This window comes from Scyliorhinus canicula, chromosome 3, assembly GCF_902713615.1.
Source record: "Scyliorhinus canicula chromosome 3, sScyCan1.1, whole genome shotgun sequence".
NCBI lineage: Eukaryota > Metazoa > Chordata > Chondrichthyes > Carcharhiniformes > Scyliorhinidae > Scyliorhinus > Scyliorhinus canicula.
In genome coordinates, this window is record NC_052148.1 from 43,668,293 (window position 1) to 43,685,361 (window position 17,069).

General features: G+C 39.9%; 1 protein-coding gene across 1 annotated transcript in view; it reads left to right on the forward strand.

Annotated features, from left to right (window-relative positions):
* c3h18orf25 (chromosome 3 C18orf25 homolog) overlaps positions 1–10,937 on the forward strand; it is a 128,756-nt gene extending 117,819 nt beyond the window's left edge. Inside the window, 2 exon segments of the mRNA XM_038793386.1 lie at positions 636–753; positions 4,140–10,937. Coding sequence (XP_038649314.1) covers positions 636–753; positions 4,140–4,338 — 317 coding nt within the window. The 3' untranslated portion in view covers positions 4,339–10,937.
* The last annotated feature ends 6,132 nt before the right edge of the window (positions 10,938–17,069 follow it).

Below are 17,069 nucleotides of genomic sequence, written 5' to 3' on the forward strand. Positions count from 1 at the left end.
TGGTACTTGAGCCCGTTGACATAGAACATAGAACAGTACAGCACAGAACAGGCCCTTCGGCCCTCAATGTTGTGCCGAGCCATGATCACCCCACTCAAACCCACGTATCCACCCCATACCCGTAACCCAACAACCCCCCCTTAACCTTACTTTTATTAGGACACTACGGGCAATTTAGCATGGCCAATCCACCTAACCCGCACATCTTTGGACTGTGGGAGGAAACCGGAGCACCCGGAGGAAACCCACGCACACAGGGGGAGGACGTGCAGACTCCACACAGACAGTGACCCAGCCGGGAATCGAACCTGGGACCCTGGAGCTGTGAAGCATTTATGCTAACCACCATGCTACCCTGCTGCCCCTACCTTCTGACTTAGACAAGAGTACGTTGAGTACAAATGTGTTTTACATCATCTTTTGCCTAGGATACTTTATAGATGGGGTTACTACAGAAAAGGATTAAGGAAAAATAAGAAACTGAGGCAGGAGTTGTGCAATTTTGAAAAAAAGAGAGTATTTGGAGATAAGTTACAAGTTCAGTTAGGAGGATTTTCTCTACATTTGAAGTTTTGGAATGAATTCTGTTTAAATAAAGCATGCTAATGTTGTGTTTGCTTTTTGGTTCCTTGCAGGTCGAGGAGAAGAGAACTTCATAGCAGCAGATGGTTTCCCTGTACCAGTAAAGGAAGAAATCCAGATTGCGTCCTCAGATAGCGAGGTTGAAATTGTAGGAATTCAAGAAGATACAAGGTACAAGCTATCCATCTCAAAATCAATTATGGAAAATCTCTGGCTCCTAATGCCGTCCAGTCATGATCTAGAAATAGTAATTGTCCATCAAATAACTAGCATATTGATAATATAATAGCATCATAGAAGATTAAAGCAGAAGGAACTAAGGCAGAAGTGCAAAAATGGTAGACCTGCATCCAGACCTGAGCCCATATTATGTAGTATTATATATAATTTACAGTGCAAAAAGGGCCATTCGGCCAAATAAGTCTATGCCAGAATTTATGCTCCACATGTCTCATCCACCTTTCTTTGTCTAGCCCCACCAACATATCCCTCTAATCCTTTCTCCTAAGTGTTTATCTTGCTTCTCCTTAACTGCATATGTGCTAGTTGCCTGTGCTACTCCCTGTGGTAGTGTGTTCTATATTCTTTGGTAAATAAGTTTTTCCTAGATTTCTTATTGGATTTTTTAGGACTATCTTACATTTATGGTCATTAGTTCTGGTTTCCCCAGCAAGTAGGAATATCTTCACTACGTCTACCCTATCAAACAGTTTCTGATTTTCAAGACCTATATCAGGTGGTCATCCCTCAGTCTACTCTTTTCTGGAGAAAAGCGACCCAGCTTGTTCAATCTTATGTGATAGCTATAGCCCCTTAATTCTAATATTGCCCTAGCAATTTTTTTTGTACCTTTTAAAGTGTCTCTATGTATTTTATAATAGGGAGACTAGAGCCATGTACTGTACTCCAGCTTTGGTCCAATCAGCAATCTATATAGGTTTAACATAACTTCCCTGCTTTATAATTTAATTGCTCTAGAAATGAACTCCAGTACATTTCGTTTACTTTTTCAAATGGCTTTATTAATTTACACGGCCATATTGTAATTGTTGTATCTGTACCCCCCCAGATTCCTCTGCTCCAAGGTGTATGCAGCTTCCATGTTCTACCTAACAACATACAAGATCTCATACTTAACAATATTGAAGTTCATTTCCAATTACACGCCCGTTCTTCAAATTTATTAATGTCTTCCTGTATTTTGTCGCAGTCCTCCTCTGTATTAACTGCACACCCAATGTGGTGTCGTCCGCCAATTTTGAAATTGTACTTGCGATTCCCGAATCCAAATCGATTATATAAATAGTGAACAACAGTGGTCCCAACACCGATCTTTGTGGAGCACCACCTCCTACTTTTTGCCAGTCTTAGTAAGTACCTTTAACCCCTACTGTTTTCTGTTCTGTAGCCAGCTTGCTATCCATTCTGCTATTTGTCCCCTCACTCCATTTGGTCTGACCTTTAGTCATTAGTCTACTATGCAGTACCTTATTCAAATCTTTTAAAAATTCAAATCTATTACTTCAACCCTTTCTGTTACTTAAAAAAATAGTAAGGTTAGTCAAGCTAACCCTTTTCTGAAATTGTGTTGATTTATCTTTATTATCTGTTAAGTTTCTAGTTGTTTTCTAATATGTGGCTGAGTAAAAGATTCCATTATCTTTCCTACTACTGAAACTAAATGACTTGGTCTGTAGTTCCCTGGGCTTGTTCTATCTACATTTTTTTAAATCTAGGAATCACATTAGCTGCTTGCCAGTTCTCTGGAAATATTCCCTTTTCTAATACTTTTTTATATATACCTAATAGAGCCTCTTCCATATCTTTCCTAGCTTCTCTTAATATGCACAAATACCAGAGGCACCAGAGGTTTTATCCTCTCAAGTTTAATCAATTATCTCTCTTTCGTAAATATCTGTAGAAAAAGACATTTAAAAAATATGTCTAATGGCATGCGTACCATGGCAGCATCACTACTAAATACAGAGGCAAAATAATTATTTACTTTTTCTGCAATTTTGCTGTTACTACCTGTGAATTCTTCATATGTATTCTCAAGTGACCCCTACTTTTGCTTCTAACTGCAGAAATCACAAATATTTATTTTCATATTCCCTGCTGTAATTTTGTAGTTTTGCTTTGCCTTAATTGTTTTTCAATTTCTTTCATAACCGTTACATATTCCCTATTGTCATTCTTTCCTTTGCATGCATCCCATTTTTCTTTACCACCGATTCTGACTATATTTCTTTCTTCACTTATGGTGTGTCGTTAATGCTTAGTTTTCTCTTTTTTGTCGTAGGATGTAATTCTCCTGGACTTTGTTGATCACCTTTTTAAATGTTTCCCACTGTTGGTCCATTTCCATGTTAAGAAATGTTTCCATTTTATTTTCCTTAGTTTCATTTTCATCTCTTAAAATCAGCTTTTTCCCAATTCCTTTACTTTGGTCCTTGTTTTACTTATGTTTTTTTCAATCTTTACCGTAAACTCTTGTGTTGGTGGGGTTTATAATAACAGTTCAACATATATTGCCCTTTTGAATTACTGGCATTATAAATTCTATCAAAAAACTGCTCATCATAAAATTTAAATGAAAAGATTTTAAAATATTTCAACTGTAGTACCATTCCTGAGGAAACACATCTGCCTTTTCCTGTCTATCCATAGTTACATCCCGTTTCTCATCAACGGATGCAATGCATTCACTTTTGTGCCCATTAATCTATTTGCTGTCTTCTGCTCCAGACACATCCAGCAGGGGAAGCTGACAGGCCAGCAGTGCCAACATTCACTTTCCTTGGCCCTTGCTGAATTCGTTTCTCTCAGCCATATGATAGGGACTTGACAATTGGTTTCAGCGCCTCTTGTTTAATGAGAGAAAAATTTCGTCAGAGTTCACGCATCACTGTCCTAATCTCTGCTGGAAATTTGCACGTTTGTGGGAATTAAGTAGGAAAAGATTGGACTCCTCTGTGATTATTTCGTTTCTGTCCTTTTCTTTTGTTTTTTTTACCATGTTACATGGGGTCACCACAATGCTTGTTGATCACCTTCATTTCAACCATAATTTTTTGTTTTTGGTTGGTGTGTTTACAGCTAGTGCCCTTCTCGCTGATAAGTCTCCCCATTTATCCAGGCTGAGGACCAACATCGCTATACGCTAGCTTGCCTGCACTATTGGTTGGTGTCAGTGCACTATATAGATTTACATATGATGAATTAACCATGTGGAAGAGAAATTAGAAGGCCACTTGTATTTATATAAACAATTACTCTTCCATGAGTTACTGCCTTAGGGCGAGGAAGAAAATTGGCTCCACCATGGTTTAGACATAAATTGAAAATTAGAGATAAAATGTTTTGCCACAGGGAGTCATCATAATCTCTCCTACCTTCCGCAGGTCATTGTCAGAAAATATTGATGGGCAGTTGACTGGTGATGAGGCAGATTATTAAAAGAAAGTCTGACCCTTAGCACAAAAAAAGTGAATTTAAAAAGTTACAGGAACTTAAAAATGAGTTGTCGTCATTTTTCTTTAATTGCTTGCAAACAGATCCACTCAAAGTAGACCCGGTGTCATTCAGAGCTGTTCGGCATGGAAGCAGAGTTCTCATTCATTCTGCCTCAACAGCAGGGTCCAGCAGCAGCAAATGCATTCGTGGGCTGCCGTTTCTCAGCCAACCTGGAGTGGGGCACCGGAGGTTGTTGACCTTACGCTTGATGAAGACGCTAGACGCAGATACTTGCTGTGAGAAATCAAGGTGTGCTACCTTTGGTCTGTGGTACAGAAAGAAGAGGAAGAGAGGGGAAAAAAACTTGCTTGGTATCTCCTTTCTGTTGTTCACAACGATTTGAAAAGTTGTTATTTTGCTTTTTTCATTGAGTGGAGTTTCTGTAGTTTCCACCATTTAGAACAATCCAAAAAGGTATGTTTCACGTTTGCCCTAAAATGTAAAAAAAAAAAATATTGTGGGATCCATATTGGGAGACTGTGTTTATAAATGGCTCTATTTTTAATATAATTTGTATTTTACATAGTGCCAGGCTATTTAATAATTTACAGGATTCACATTACACATATCTGAATTGGAGTTAGACATTTTTGACCAGAGCAAAACTTGGCACTTAACATGCTTTAGCCATACTAAATTTGGATGCTCTCTAAATTTTATTGCAATTAAGTAGTTAACTATAATCTTCTCCCTTTAAGAACTGTTTCTATAGGAGCTGAAAGTATTTGTTTGAGTCTAATGACAGGGATTCATGCCTGTGAACTCGAGTATGCAGTGCTGGTTCACTTCAATTGCAATATGTGCCATCATTTCAGTTGAAGAAGATCCTTTGGCCTATAATACTGACTGCGTCTCCAAAATACTGCACAGGCACAAGGGGAAATTTAAAGTCATTCATCAGCATAAACAGCAACGAATCCAAGTTTATTAATGGCTTAATCCCACCCTTTCATTGTGTTCAATGTGATCTGATGGTTCAGTTATGGAGATTGACCAGTTGCTGAATTAAGTAATTGTGTCTGTCTATCTGATTTTGCCAGCTCAGCGGCTCTGCATTTATTAGTCTTAGTGATTGTAGCCTGTTTCTCAGCTGCTGCCTTGGGAGCCGTGCAATTAACATTGCAACAAATTAAAATGGAACATAACAAGTAAAAGAATGGTTTCCATTCTTACTCCAATAGCAATGATGTTATTTGTTAGAATAAATGGCTTAAATCTAGCCAGATGAACATGCTTCTAATAAATCACTTCCCAGCTAAGCCATTTAAGTAGTGGAGTTTAAAAAAAAGTTCCAGCTGATAAATGAGATTCTTGTGCGAATCTCCAACTGGATAGGGATATATATGTTAGTGCTGTATTTTGGTTGGAGAGGTTGTTAGTTACAGGTGGAACCAAAAGGAAACTCTTATTTCCACAGCTGCTGCTGTTGGTTTATCCTAGCAACTGCACCCAAGGTCATTAGAAGTAATAATTTGCATATTAATCCCCACTCCATTTTTTTCAAAGGTACTTCTTAGGAGCAGCCAGGAAAGTATTGATCTAAAAACTGTGTTCCCCCCATGATTGCCATTCAAGGGAATTTTAAACCTCGGCGGTAGTACACTGAATGCTGTACAAACTTTGCAGTTTATTTTATCTCCCAGGCATCTTTGATCATTTTACTTTTAAGATTGTCACTCCTTGTCATTCATGATGTGGTGGCTTAAAATGAGGTGTTAAATCTTGCAGGAAACTCAGTGCATGACACTATGATAGTTGTGCGACAAAGGTGTTTTTTTACTGAGCACTTGTTTTACGTTTTGTACTCTGGTTAGTTTTATATGTTGATAGGCACCAAAATTTAAAAGGGGAGCTCATTGGGTAATTGCATTAAATGTGCTGGTTCAAATAGATCAGGGGATTCTCAGGTTTATGGTGTTAGCTGACCTCAACTTGGATAATGTAGTGCCCCAATTTTGCCAGGACCCCTGACCTGTGGCTAAGAAGTTATGCTTGTGTACTTCAGGTGAAGACAGAATTGTGATTGTGTGTGATGCTTCCCTATGGTTGAATATGTGCAGACTCTTGAGTCATAGAATCTTACAGCACAGAGAAAGTCATTCAGTGCATTGTGCTTGTGCTAGAACCATCTAAATAGTCCTACAACCTGCTCTTTCCCATAGCCCAGCAAATTGCTTGCATGTAAAGAATGACCAATGGAGGAAAATATTGGAAGGAAGGTGGTATCTAGGAAGCGTACTATTTACTGTCCCCGGAACCCACCCCAAGCAACTGGAAAAAATGGGAAGAAATTTAGATTTTTTTTAAACTTGTAATTTCTTTTTAAGTCAATTCCTAATTTTTTTTAAATAAATTTAGAGTACCCAATAATTTTTTTTCCAATTAAGGGGCAATTTAGCTTGGCCAATCCACCTAACCTGCACATCTTTGGGATGTGGGGATGAGACCCATGCAAACACGTGGAGAATGTGCAAACTCCACATGGACAGTGACCCAGGGCCAGGATCAACCTTAGTCCTCAGTGCCGTGAGGCAGCAGTGTTAAACTGCGCCTCTATGCTGCCCAAGTCAATTCCTAATATTTACTGGATTCAAGACTCCATAGCAAACTAGATTATCCAATAGCAAAATTTATTTGAGGTTGCTGGAAATGGGCTCTGTTGATTGAAAACAGTACTAAATATTTTGGCAGCCTTCAATTGCTAATCTGAGACTCTTTCTTGACTTACGAACGAAGTTGACAGATGAACTTGCATTCCATCTTGAGCACTGAACGAGTATTAAGACTAGAGTTACTGGAGCCTTTATGCTGAAACGTACCTTTTTGGTAACGAGTGTAAATGATCATCCTTAAAAGTCACTAAAACCAGGTTTGTGTAGTAATAGTGTCTGAGTTTTGGTTTAATTTATGTTAGTAAAGTCTTTATGCTTTTTTCCAAAACATTTAGTAATCAAAATGTTGTGCATTTATGTAGAGGGAGGAATCTGAGCAACAAAAGATTTTTTTCTGAGTTCCACTATCCTTCAGCTAGTATCTAATGTTAACTCCAAAAAGTTCTTTTAATCAGGGTGAATGGGGAAGTGTTCAAATTTCAGTGCAGGATCTTTAATGGTATAGAAGTGATTAAATCCCAAGATACAGTCTGATGCTCTGCTCTTGACTATTGATCTTGACTATTGCACTATGTGATTTCTGTTTCTAGAAGTTACCACTGAGCTTTGGGAGGTTATAGTAGACTCTTGCCTATAGGTTCCCAGACCATCATAGTCAGCATCCTGTGATGTGTGTGGCAAAGAAAGACAAACAACCCTCCCTTTTTAAATTAAAGGCAAAGAATCCAACTGTTATTTCAAAGGTATAATTTCTTGGTTGGGGATTTAGTTACTTTAAAAGGGTCGATTTATGTAAAGGTTAAAATTAAGCATTTTATATATAAGGTAGCGTATAACTGCAAGGTACTTGGCATGCTTAAAACACACAATCCGTCTTTTCAACAGTTTAGCTTGTGTTTGTGAGGATAGTTTTACTCTTTGGCACGTTTTACTTCAGCAAGTAGGCGCACATGAATATCAGATGACCAGAACTGAAATAGCATTCTGCCTAATGTAAAACGAAAGTTTACTGCATCTTGTAATTTGAACTGAGCCTGTATTATATCACCTTCTTTTGAGTTACATCATTAGCCTGGTTTGATATATACCTACTGCATGTTACTGAGCAATAATGGACTACTCCACCTGGAAAGTTTTAGAAACCTATTGTTATTAGCACCCAATGATGCTATTTCTACAGAGAAATCCTGCCATTCACTTTTTTAAATTGCTACTTTCAGGTAGACTAGCACCTAGTGTCATTTGGCAATGCCTTTCATTGCATAAGTCACTGGTGACCTCATATGTTGTTATCCTGTTTTATTAATTTTCATAGGTATTCAGTCTACAAAACAAAACGTTTGTGATCCATAGGGACTCGCTCTCCTTACTCAACGGCAACCTTTGAATACAGTTGCTTCCAACTGTAGGGATCACGTCACTTGAGCAGGTTTCATTTCCAATGGATTTCATCAGCTTTTCAACTTTTGTGTCTTGCAGAAAGTGTGTTCCACCTCCGAGCAAAGATAAATAGCCAAAGCTTGTATCTTTGGAAGAGGTAAATAAACTAAGATCTGGAGTGAAGGAATTATTCGTTGCTCAGCCTAGTCTTTTCCAGATCAGGAAAGATTTGATTACGTTTTGAAAGTTTGCTTCGCCACAGGAGAGTAACTTTTGATTCATTAGTTGGGGAGAAAGCGTCTCTATTTATATTGGGGGAAAGGAGTGAAGAACTATTCGTGCAGAAGTGGTTAAAATAAATTGTTAAATTAACGTTTGCTTGGCATGATCTTGAAAACTCACCTATGTAGACCAGTAAAAGGGTTGTCTTCTCAGATTGGCAGTAAATAGCCACAGATCCTTTCTTGTTATAACAGTTTACATCTGCATTAAGCCAAGATCTGGCTTGGCTATAGTGGTGCAATGCATATCTATCTGGTTGAAATTGAACTGAAGTTACTGAGCCGAGGGAATTATTGTTCAAACACGCATTATATCTGGACTACTTCTGAATTTCACAGAGTAAACTATAATAATTTGTGGGCCCCAACATTTTTTGTCCCTATTGTGGCTCCACACTCATTCATATTGCATTTTATATTTAAATGCATGATGGACTTGTCCCTACCTAAAGCTGGCAATCTATATCCAAATAGTTTGTTTTCATTTAAGAAAAAAATCCTTGTTCCTACAAAATATGTTTTAAACAAAACATAGACCAATATCACTAAAAAAAATTTTAGTTTTCAATATAGATTCCTATGCAAAATTATCACATGTTGGAAATTCCTATCTAATGATCTCCATTGCTGTATATGTGCACCAGCATTTGAGAGTAATCACTTTTGTTCAGTGAATATCCGATATTTAGTAACAAACTCACAGGATCAACATCTAACGGGCAAATATTCCCAAAGACCATTTGTTTCGGTATTTATAGCACTTAATATTTCATGGCAGAAACCTGAAAAATAGTGCTGAGCATTGTGTGATGTATGCTTTCCTCATTTGCCAAAGCTTGTGAGGAAACTGCAATACAGTGCTGCTGTCCAATACCATGGGATTGTTAAGATATCTCCTGCCGTGTTCCAGGTTTTTTTGATCTTTTAAAAAAGGGATGATTAATTTTTTGATATTCCTCTCTTCTAAACCAATACTGAGCAGTGACTTCAGCAGCATTGTGGAAAGACGATTGACCCTTCGTTTGACATGTGATACAGTGTGCAGTATAATCACTTGGCTCCTTTCAATGTGTTGCCCACAGTAGAGTGTTCTTGACTGATTTCAGAAGCCTTGAGAATAATTTTTTAAAACTAGGAGGTAGATTTAGTAGGTAAAGTCTGATGGAACAATTACAGTAAGTAGCCTTTGCCCATACAGTTTTAGGTTTCGACAAAGTGATTAAAATATTTTCTTCTTTAGATTTATCTTCCTCGCCTTTATCTTTTCCATTAAGCTACAAAGGATACTGGGTAAGTGCACCATGCAGTGTGATACTGAACTGTACACATTAGACATTGTTCAGGTTTGATCCTGGTCTTTCCTGAGTAAACTGATTTGAGCTTAGTTGGAGCTTGGAGCACTGTAATTAATCGTAAATGTGCCAGAACTAGGGAGGGGAACAGAGCTAGTACCTATCATCTCTGAATTATTACCCAGCGATTTTTCTGGAAAAGTGCATGTGTGTAGATGCCGGGTGAAAACAGGATTAGGCTTAGTTGTGATGCCCCACATGGTAAAATATTCTGACTACAATCACTATCAATGTTTGCATTGAAGAATACCCACTTATTTGATGGATTGGAGGGCTCACTGGGGTCCATGGTACCATTCCCCAGCATGAATCGGAATCGTGGAGGGGGATATTAGGAAGGCGGTATGAGGTGGTTGAATGGATCACAGTTGTTCTTGAAAATGGACTACCCTGAAATGATAACCATTGCATAAATTCTAAATGGCAGACAGCCTTCCTCAATACATGAAGAGCTGCATTGTTTGAACTTCTGCTGTGATCGTTGGGAAAACCATAAACAGCCATACAAGATTAGGTGAGGGTTGAATGAAGTGTGGATACAATCTCATGGCATCAAAAGTAACAAATAAAGAGGCTGTTTACTTATCTGCTATTCAGGAATAAATAGTGCAAGATTTCACCTTGTAGCACAGCAGGGCCCTAGTGAGCAACAAGCGTTCCGCTTGTGTAGATCCAGTGTATAGATCCATATTCACTCTCAACCAGTACTGCTTAAATTTAAAGCTGCAAAACCAGGCAGGGTGAAGGTTACTTTGTGTTTTCAGAACCACCTTCTGTTTGACATTTTATTTCATTTTTTGTTAAATTCTTTTGCATGGGAATGAAATAAAGTTTGTTATTTTCTACTGAAAGCAGGCGCCCACAATGGTAACATCCAAGAACAAAAATAATTTAGGTATTATATTGCTTGTAAGTTTCATTAAAGCATAAAAATTGTATAGAATTATTACAAAAGATTTATGCGCAGTATAAGGGAGCAATTCTAAATAATCCTCAGCATGTAAATTTAAAATATGGTGAAATTGCACTAATTATGGACTTTTTCTGCCCCCTCTCAGTATTGATTGTGTTTTTTTTTGAAAAAATGTAAATACTGTTTGTGCTGCCTTGTATGGAGCTGTGGTGGCAGTGTATAGATTTTTAACTGTTATGCAGTGATTATATGAAATAGAAAAATTGAGACAGGAGAATAAAAATTTAACTTTTAAACATCATTATTGAAGGTTGACTTTTTTGCAAAGAATTGATGATCCTCTCTTAGTTGCTCTGGGTAGTTATTAAATATATTCATTTGTATTACATATTTAAAATGTTGTGCTCTTCAGGACTTAACTCCTCAAATTTATAAATGAACTCCCCAACATAGTGCTGGAGTATATTCTATGTGGCTGTTATTGCCATAACAGTCTTGGGATTAACACATCCAAAATATTTATGAATTCTTAAAGTCAAGTGATAGTTATTCATTGTTATACACGGGGAGCTATACACTGTTATACACGGGGAGATATTCACTGTTATACACGGGGAGATATTCACTGTTATACACGGGGAGCTATACACTGTTATACACGGAGAGCTATACACTGTTATACACGGGGAGATATTCACTGTTATACACAGGGAGATATTCACTGTTATACACGGGGAGATATTCACTGTTATACACGGGGAGATATTCACTGTTATTTAGGTGCCATGTCTGAGTGGGTGACGGTGTCAAAACCCACTTTGCGATGCTGACATTAAGACTATCTCTGCAGTACTGTGGAAGACCCGTGCAAGGAAGGTTTTGGCCAGTGATTATTTGTATTGAAAGATTTTAAACATTAATATATTTTAATATTGTGCACGTTACACTGGTATGACACATCCTATGGAATATCACTCATTGTTAGAGGAAGAAAAACTAAGATGAGATAAAAGTAAAGGGAAATTAGGCATGACAATGAAAATAATTTACAAATAAATGCGAATGCATCTAACCAATCCAGCATTCCAAACAACAGTTGATCAACAGGTGACTAAGAACGCCAGTGCATTTGACACTGGCGTCCAATCTCTGGGAGCTGTAATTGAATTGTTATTGATTTAATTTCAAATGCTCGGATTGGAAGTGACTCAATAAATAAATTTTTACTTGAACAAAACGTCACCAATTAAGGCAAAACAGAAGTATTTGGAAAGCAAATTTAGGAAGCTTTTAAAATAAAATATACACTTAAACTTAGGTCTTTTATAGACTTTTATAGCTTCAACTGGTCACATTTACCCTCTCGGGTTTCGGATCATGATCTCAAACTTCCTGGTGGTGATTAGCACATTGTTCATACTCCAGAGCCTCCATAAATATGGCCAGCAACAAAACCCTACCGAACCCGCACCGTTAACCTCTAGATAACCATCAAGTCATATTCAAGCCAGGCTATAGTTGACTTAATGACTTGGTTCTAGCAGTTGTCAAGATGAATTAAATTAGTGTTTAATTACATCTTTCTGTTGATAACACTTGGTTCAAAAGAATAGCAATATATCATCCATGAAGAACAATGTTTTTTTAAAAAACTAATTTTAATCTGATTCGCAACCACTAAGTCAGACTTCTACAAGGCTATGTTGTACTGTACCGTATCAGGGTTCAGAAAGATTCCTTTGTTCAGACAGCATCCTGCTGACACTGCACTTCCAACAGACCTTCAATTTATATAGTTATTATACATTAATGCTTAAAATAAAAGCCCAGTCTTTCTGATATATTTATTGCATTAATTCAATAATTAAGGATGCAGCACAGTGGCGCAGTGATTAGCACTGCTGCCTCACGGAGCCAAGGTCCCAGGTTCGATCCTGGCTCTGGGTCACTGTCCATGTGGAGTTTGCACATTCTCCCTGTGTTTGGATGGGTTTCTCCCCCACAACCCAAATATGTGCAGGGTAGGTGGATTGGCCACGCTAAATTGCCCCTTAATTGGAAAAATGAATTGGCCACTGTAAAAAAATTTTAAGAAAAAAAAATTCACTAATTAGTACTCAATCAAGGTTCATCAGTTTTACTATCCTTTCTTTTATGTCTGGCTATTATGCAATACAGTAGTTTGATCAATAGTTATAGTTAATACAGGTTATAAAATTAATTCTTTAGCCGTATGTTAGCACTCAAATGACTTCCTTGACCTAGGGCAGCGCGGTAGCACAGTGGTTAGCACAGTTGCTTCGCGGCTCCAGGGTCCCAAGTTCGATTCCCGGCTTGGGACACTGTCTGTGCGGAGTCTGCACGTTCTCCCCGTGTTTGCATGGGTTTCCTCCGGGTGCTCCGGTTTCCTCCCACAGTCCAAAGATGTGCAGTTTAGGTTGATTGGCCATGATAAATTGCCCATGATAAATTGCCCTTAGTGTGTCCTAAAAAGGTAAGGTGAGGTGACTGGGTTACCGTGGAGGCATGGGTTTAAGTGGGGTGCTCTTTCCAAGGGCCGGTGCAGACTCGATGGGCCGAATGGCCTCCTTCTGCCCCGTGAATTCTATGATTCGATGATTGTGTTATTGCAGTGAATATGGTATAAAATGGTTGAGTTAAACCAAAATCTAACCACTCAAGTCTTGCCTACAGAGTCGACCCCTTTTCAGCCACAACATGCTACACTTGCGTTAGTAGTCAGATTAATTTTTTCTCCCCCAAAATGCATGTTTGACTGGGCGTAAGAGATCCAGCAGGCGATATGGGCTGTAATACAAAGAGTCACTGGGAGTTTAAGATGCATCCACTCTTCGGAAGCAGATGAAATGTAAAGTTTGTGACCACCCACTCCCATACCTGTATTTCATTTTTATAGTCTGCATATAAGTCAAGCCACCACCAACCCTCCCCCCAATCTTTTTGAAGGAATTTTTGCTTCAAAGGCTGATTTCTATGTCAACATCTATGGAATTTCCATTCCTATATTGAGAACAATTATCTTTGCTGCTGTTAGCTCACCAGCTGAGGTGGCAGGCAGTCTCCCAGGCGATAGCGGGGTTAATGAGATGTTTTTGAGGCCTTCTACTGTGGGTTGCATGAGTCAGCTTCCGGAGGAAGATGCATCAATGAGGCAATTTTTGGATGGGTTGACCTTCCCGGAGGTGGAGCAGAAGTTGGAAACGCCGATCGAGCTAAGGAGATCATGAGTTGTTTTAGGTTAATGTAGATGGACAAAGCACTGGGTCCTGATGGGTTCGCCATTGAATTTTACTAACAGTTTGCTGGTCAGTTGGTCCTAATTCTGTGGATATATTTAATGCTTCCGTTTCCCGGGGGGGGGATGTTGCCTGTCGCACTGTCGATCCTGAAGAATGACAAGGTCCAGTGGAATATGGGCTGCATTGGCCTATTTCATTGTTAAGCGCAGCCTCTTAAAGTGTTGGCAAGTGTTTGGAGCCCGCCTACCGGGTGTGATTTCGGAGGAGCAGTTTGGATTTGTTACGGGCTGGCAGTTGTCGGCCAGCATTAGGAGGTTGTTAAATGTTGTATTGTTGCCCTCGGGAACCGAGCCAGAGGTAATTGTTTTGATGGATGCAGAGAAGGCATTTGAAAGGGTGAGTGGGGGTACCTCTTTAGATCCTGAGGCAATTTGACTTTGGGCCAAAATTTATTTTTGTACAGGTCCCCCAACACGAGTGTACATACTAATGCCCTGAGCTCGGATTACTTCCAACTGATCAGGGGTACAAGGCAGGACTATCCATTGTCTCCACCTTTGTTTGCTGTTGGTCATTGCGTTGAGGTTGTCTCCCAGATGGAGGGTGTTAGAGCGTCGGATGATGGAGCATAGGCTGTCCTTGCATGCGGACGATCTGTTGCTATATGTTATGGACCCTCTCTCTAATGTGGGGAGATAATGAAGATGTTCAGGAAGTTTAAATCTGGGCAAGAGTGAATTTTGGGGAAGCTCTGTTTCGTTCAGCCAAGACTAGCTTCCGGTATCTGGGTGGTCCATGAGTGGGCCACACTCCATAATCTTAACTTTTCTACCTGGTGGATGAGATGAAGGGCAATTTGAAAAGATGGGATGCCCTCCCTCTGTCCTTAGTGGGAAGGATAAAGACGGTGAAGATGAATATTTTCCCGAAGATTTTGTTTTTGTTCCAGTGTCTCCCAATCTTTCTTCCCAAGGCTTTCTTTTGCAGGGTTAACAAATTGACATCTACTTTTGTTTGGGCTGGTAAGACTCCTCTGGTTCATGGGACGTTTTTTGCAAAGGGATAGGCAGTCGTGGTTAGGGGGGGGCGGGGGGGGGGGGGGGGGGGGGGGGGGGCGGTGGCATTACCTAAATATTACTACTGGGCAGCAAATATTGATAAGATGCGGGGTTGGTTCAAGGATCCGGTCTCTCTCTGGCGGTGGATGGAGGAGGTTTCATGCAGAGGATTGAGTCTGAGTGCCCTAGTTACTGCACCTTTTTTCCCTGCCAGGTTATCTTTGAACTTGGTGGTGATGACCACTTTGAGGATTTGGAATCAGTTTAGGCAGCATTGTGAACTGGGCCCCATGACGTTGTTGGCTCCGGGAACCATAGGTTTGTGCTGTCTGGCTTTCGATTCATCGTATGGGAGAGGGAGGGGTTGGAGAGGTTTAGAGACATGTTTCTGGAGGGTAGGTTTGCTGATCGAGACGAGTTGTTCGAGAAGTTTCAGCTCCTGAGAGGGAATGTATTTGGGTACCTTCAGGGGCGCAATTGTTTACTCAAGGAGCTTCCTTCATTTCCCCTCCTTCCGATGGCTTAGCTTATGGACAGGGTCCAATTCTTGGCCGAGTTGGTGGAGGGTAAGATTTTGGATGTCTATGGGCAGATGTTGGCGATGAAGCAGGCATTATTGGAGGAAGTAAAGAGGAAATGGAAGGGTGAACTGGTTGGTCTTGGGAGTGTGGAGTGAGGCGCTTTACCGGATCAACTTCACATCCTCATGTGTGGGGTTAAGTCTGATCCAGTTCAAGGTGGTGCGCAGGGCACACCTGACTAAAGCGCGCATGAGTGGGTTCTTCTCGGGGGTGGAGGATAGGTGTGAGCTGTGCTCCAGGGAGCTGGCGAATCATATGCACATGTTTTGATGATCTTGCCCAAGCTTGTTAGTTTCTGGGTCTCGTTTTTTGATACAACGTCAGAGATTTGGGGCATTCGGCTGGAGTCGTGCCTGTTGGTGGCCATTTTTGGAGTATTGGACTCACCAGTGCTGCAGATGGGGATGAGGGCAGATGCCCTCGTCTTCGCCTTGCCAATAGCCCGGAGAAGTTCTGTTTTGGTGGAGGGCCGCCTAACCAAGCCTACGAGACCTGATGGAATTTTTGCAAGATTAAGTATACCATGAGGAGGTCAGTGGAAGGGTGGCAGCCTCCATCTTTTTTCAGGGAACTAGTAACCGTCAGCTGTTTGGGGTGGTTTGTCTTTTTTTTGGTCTGATTAAGGTTTTGTTTCCTTTGTGGGAGGGGGAGGGTGATTGGGAGGACGGGTGGGTGTACTTTGGGAATAATGAGTTTGGAATTTGTTGTATTTGTAATTAAAATTTTGTTTGAATAAAAATATATTTTTTAAAAATTGCAAAAGAATATTCTGTCAGATGGAAAAATGTAACTCTCAACTTTGATCCCTGATTTATACTAACTGGATGAGGCAGACCTGGACTAGGAAGTTAAAAACGAGTTCAAGTTTTTAACTTTGATTACTGTACAGTGACCTCTGCGGGAGCATGCAGATACACAAGGTCCAGGTTAGCCGATCTCAGCTGGGGTGGATTACTGCAAAAGGCCTTAGTGCCCCGAGATTACAGAAGGATAAAGTAGCCAGGACTTCTGCTCCACAAAGCTACCCAACCATCCCTGGGGGTGAATATAAATGGTTAAAGTCAGGACAGGGTCAGATACAGCTATGATGCCCTGCAGGGTAAAATGGCCAGCTGGTACTCTTTTATCAAGGGTCACACTTGCATAATGGCTATCATTAGTGGAGTGACGAAAATTGCAAAACCTAGTCTCGCCTCTGCATCACATGCATCACTCTGCATCACATGCATCACTCTGCATCACATGCAGACGAGAGCTAGACAAGGTCATCGAGTGTGCAATTGTATAACATAGGAAAGAGCATAACATTTTCGGCATGACTACACACTCACTTCCTCAAGGTTCACAAGAGCTGCTGAACAAGCTCTTGCTTTTCATTGTCTGAAATGTTGACACATCTCTGTTTCCTTAAGTAAGCTGTCTTTTGCTACACAGGCTGATTTTTAGGGCTTGTAGATGCGAACCAGGGCTGATGTTTAAGAGTTTTGTTTATTTTAAAAGAAGACCTTGCAGAAAAATAAATTCAAATGTGTTT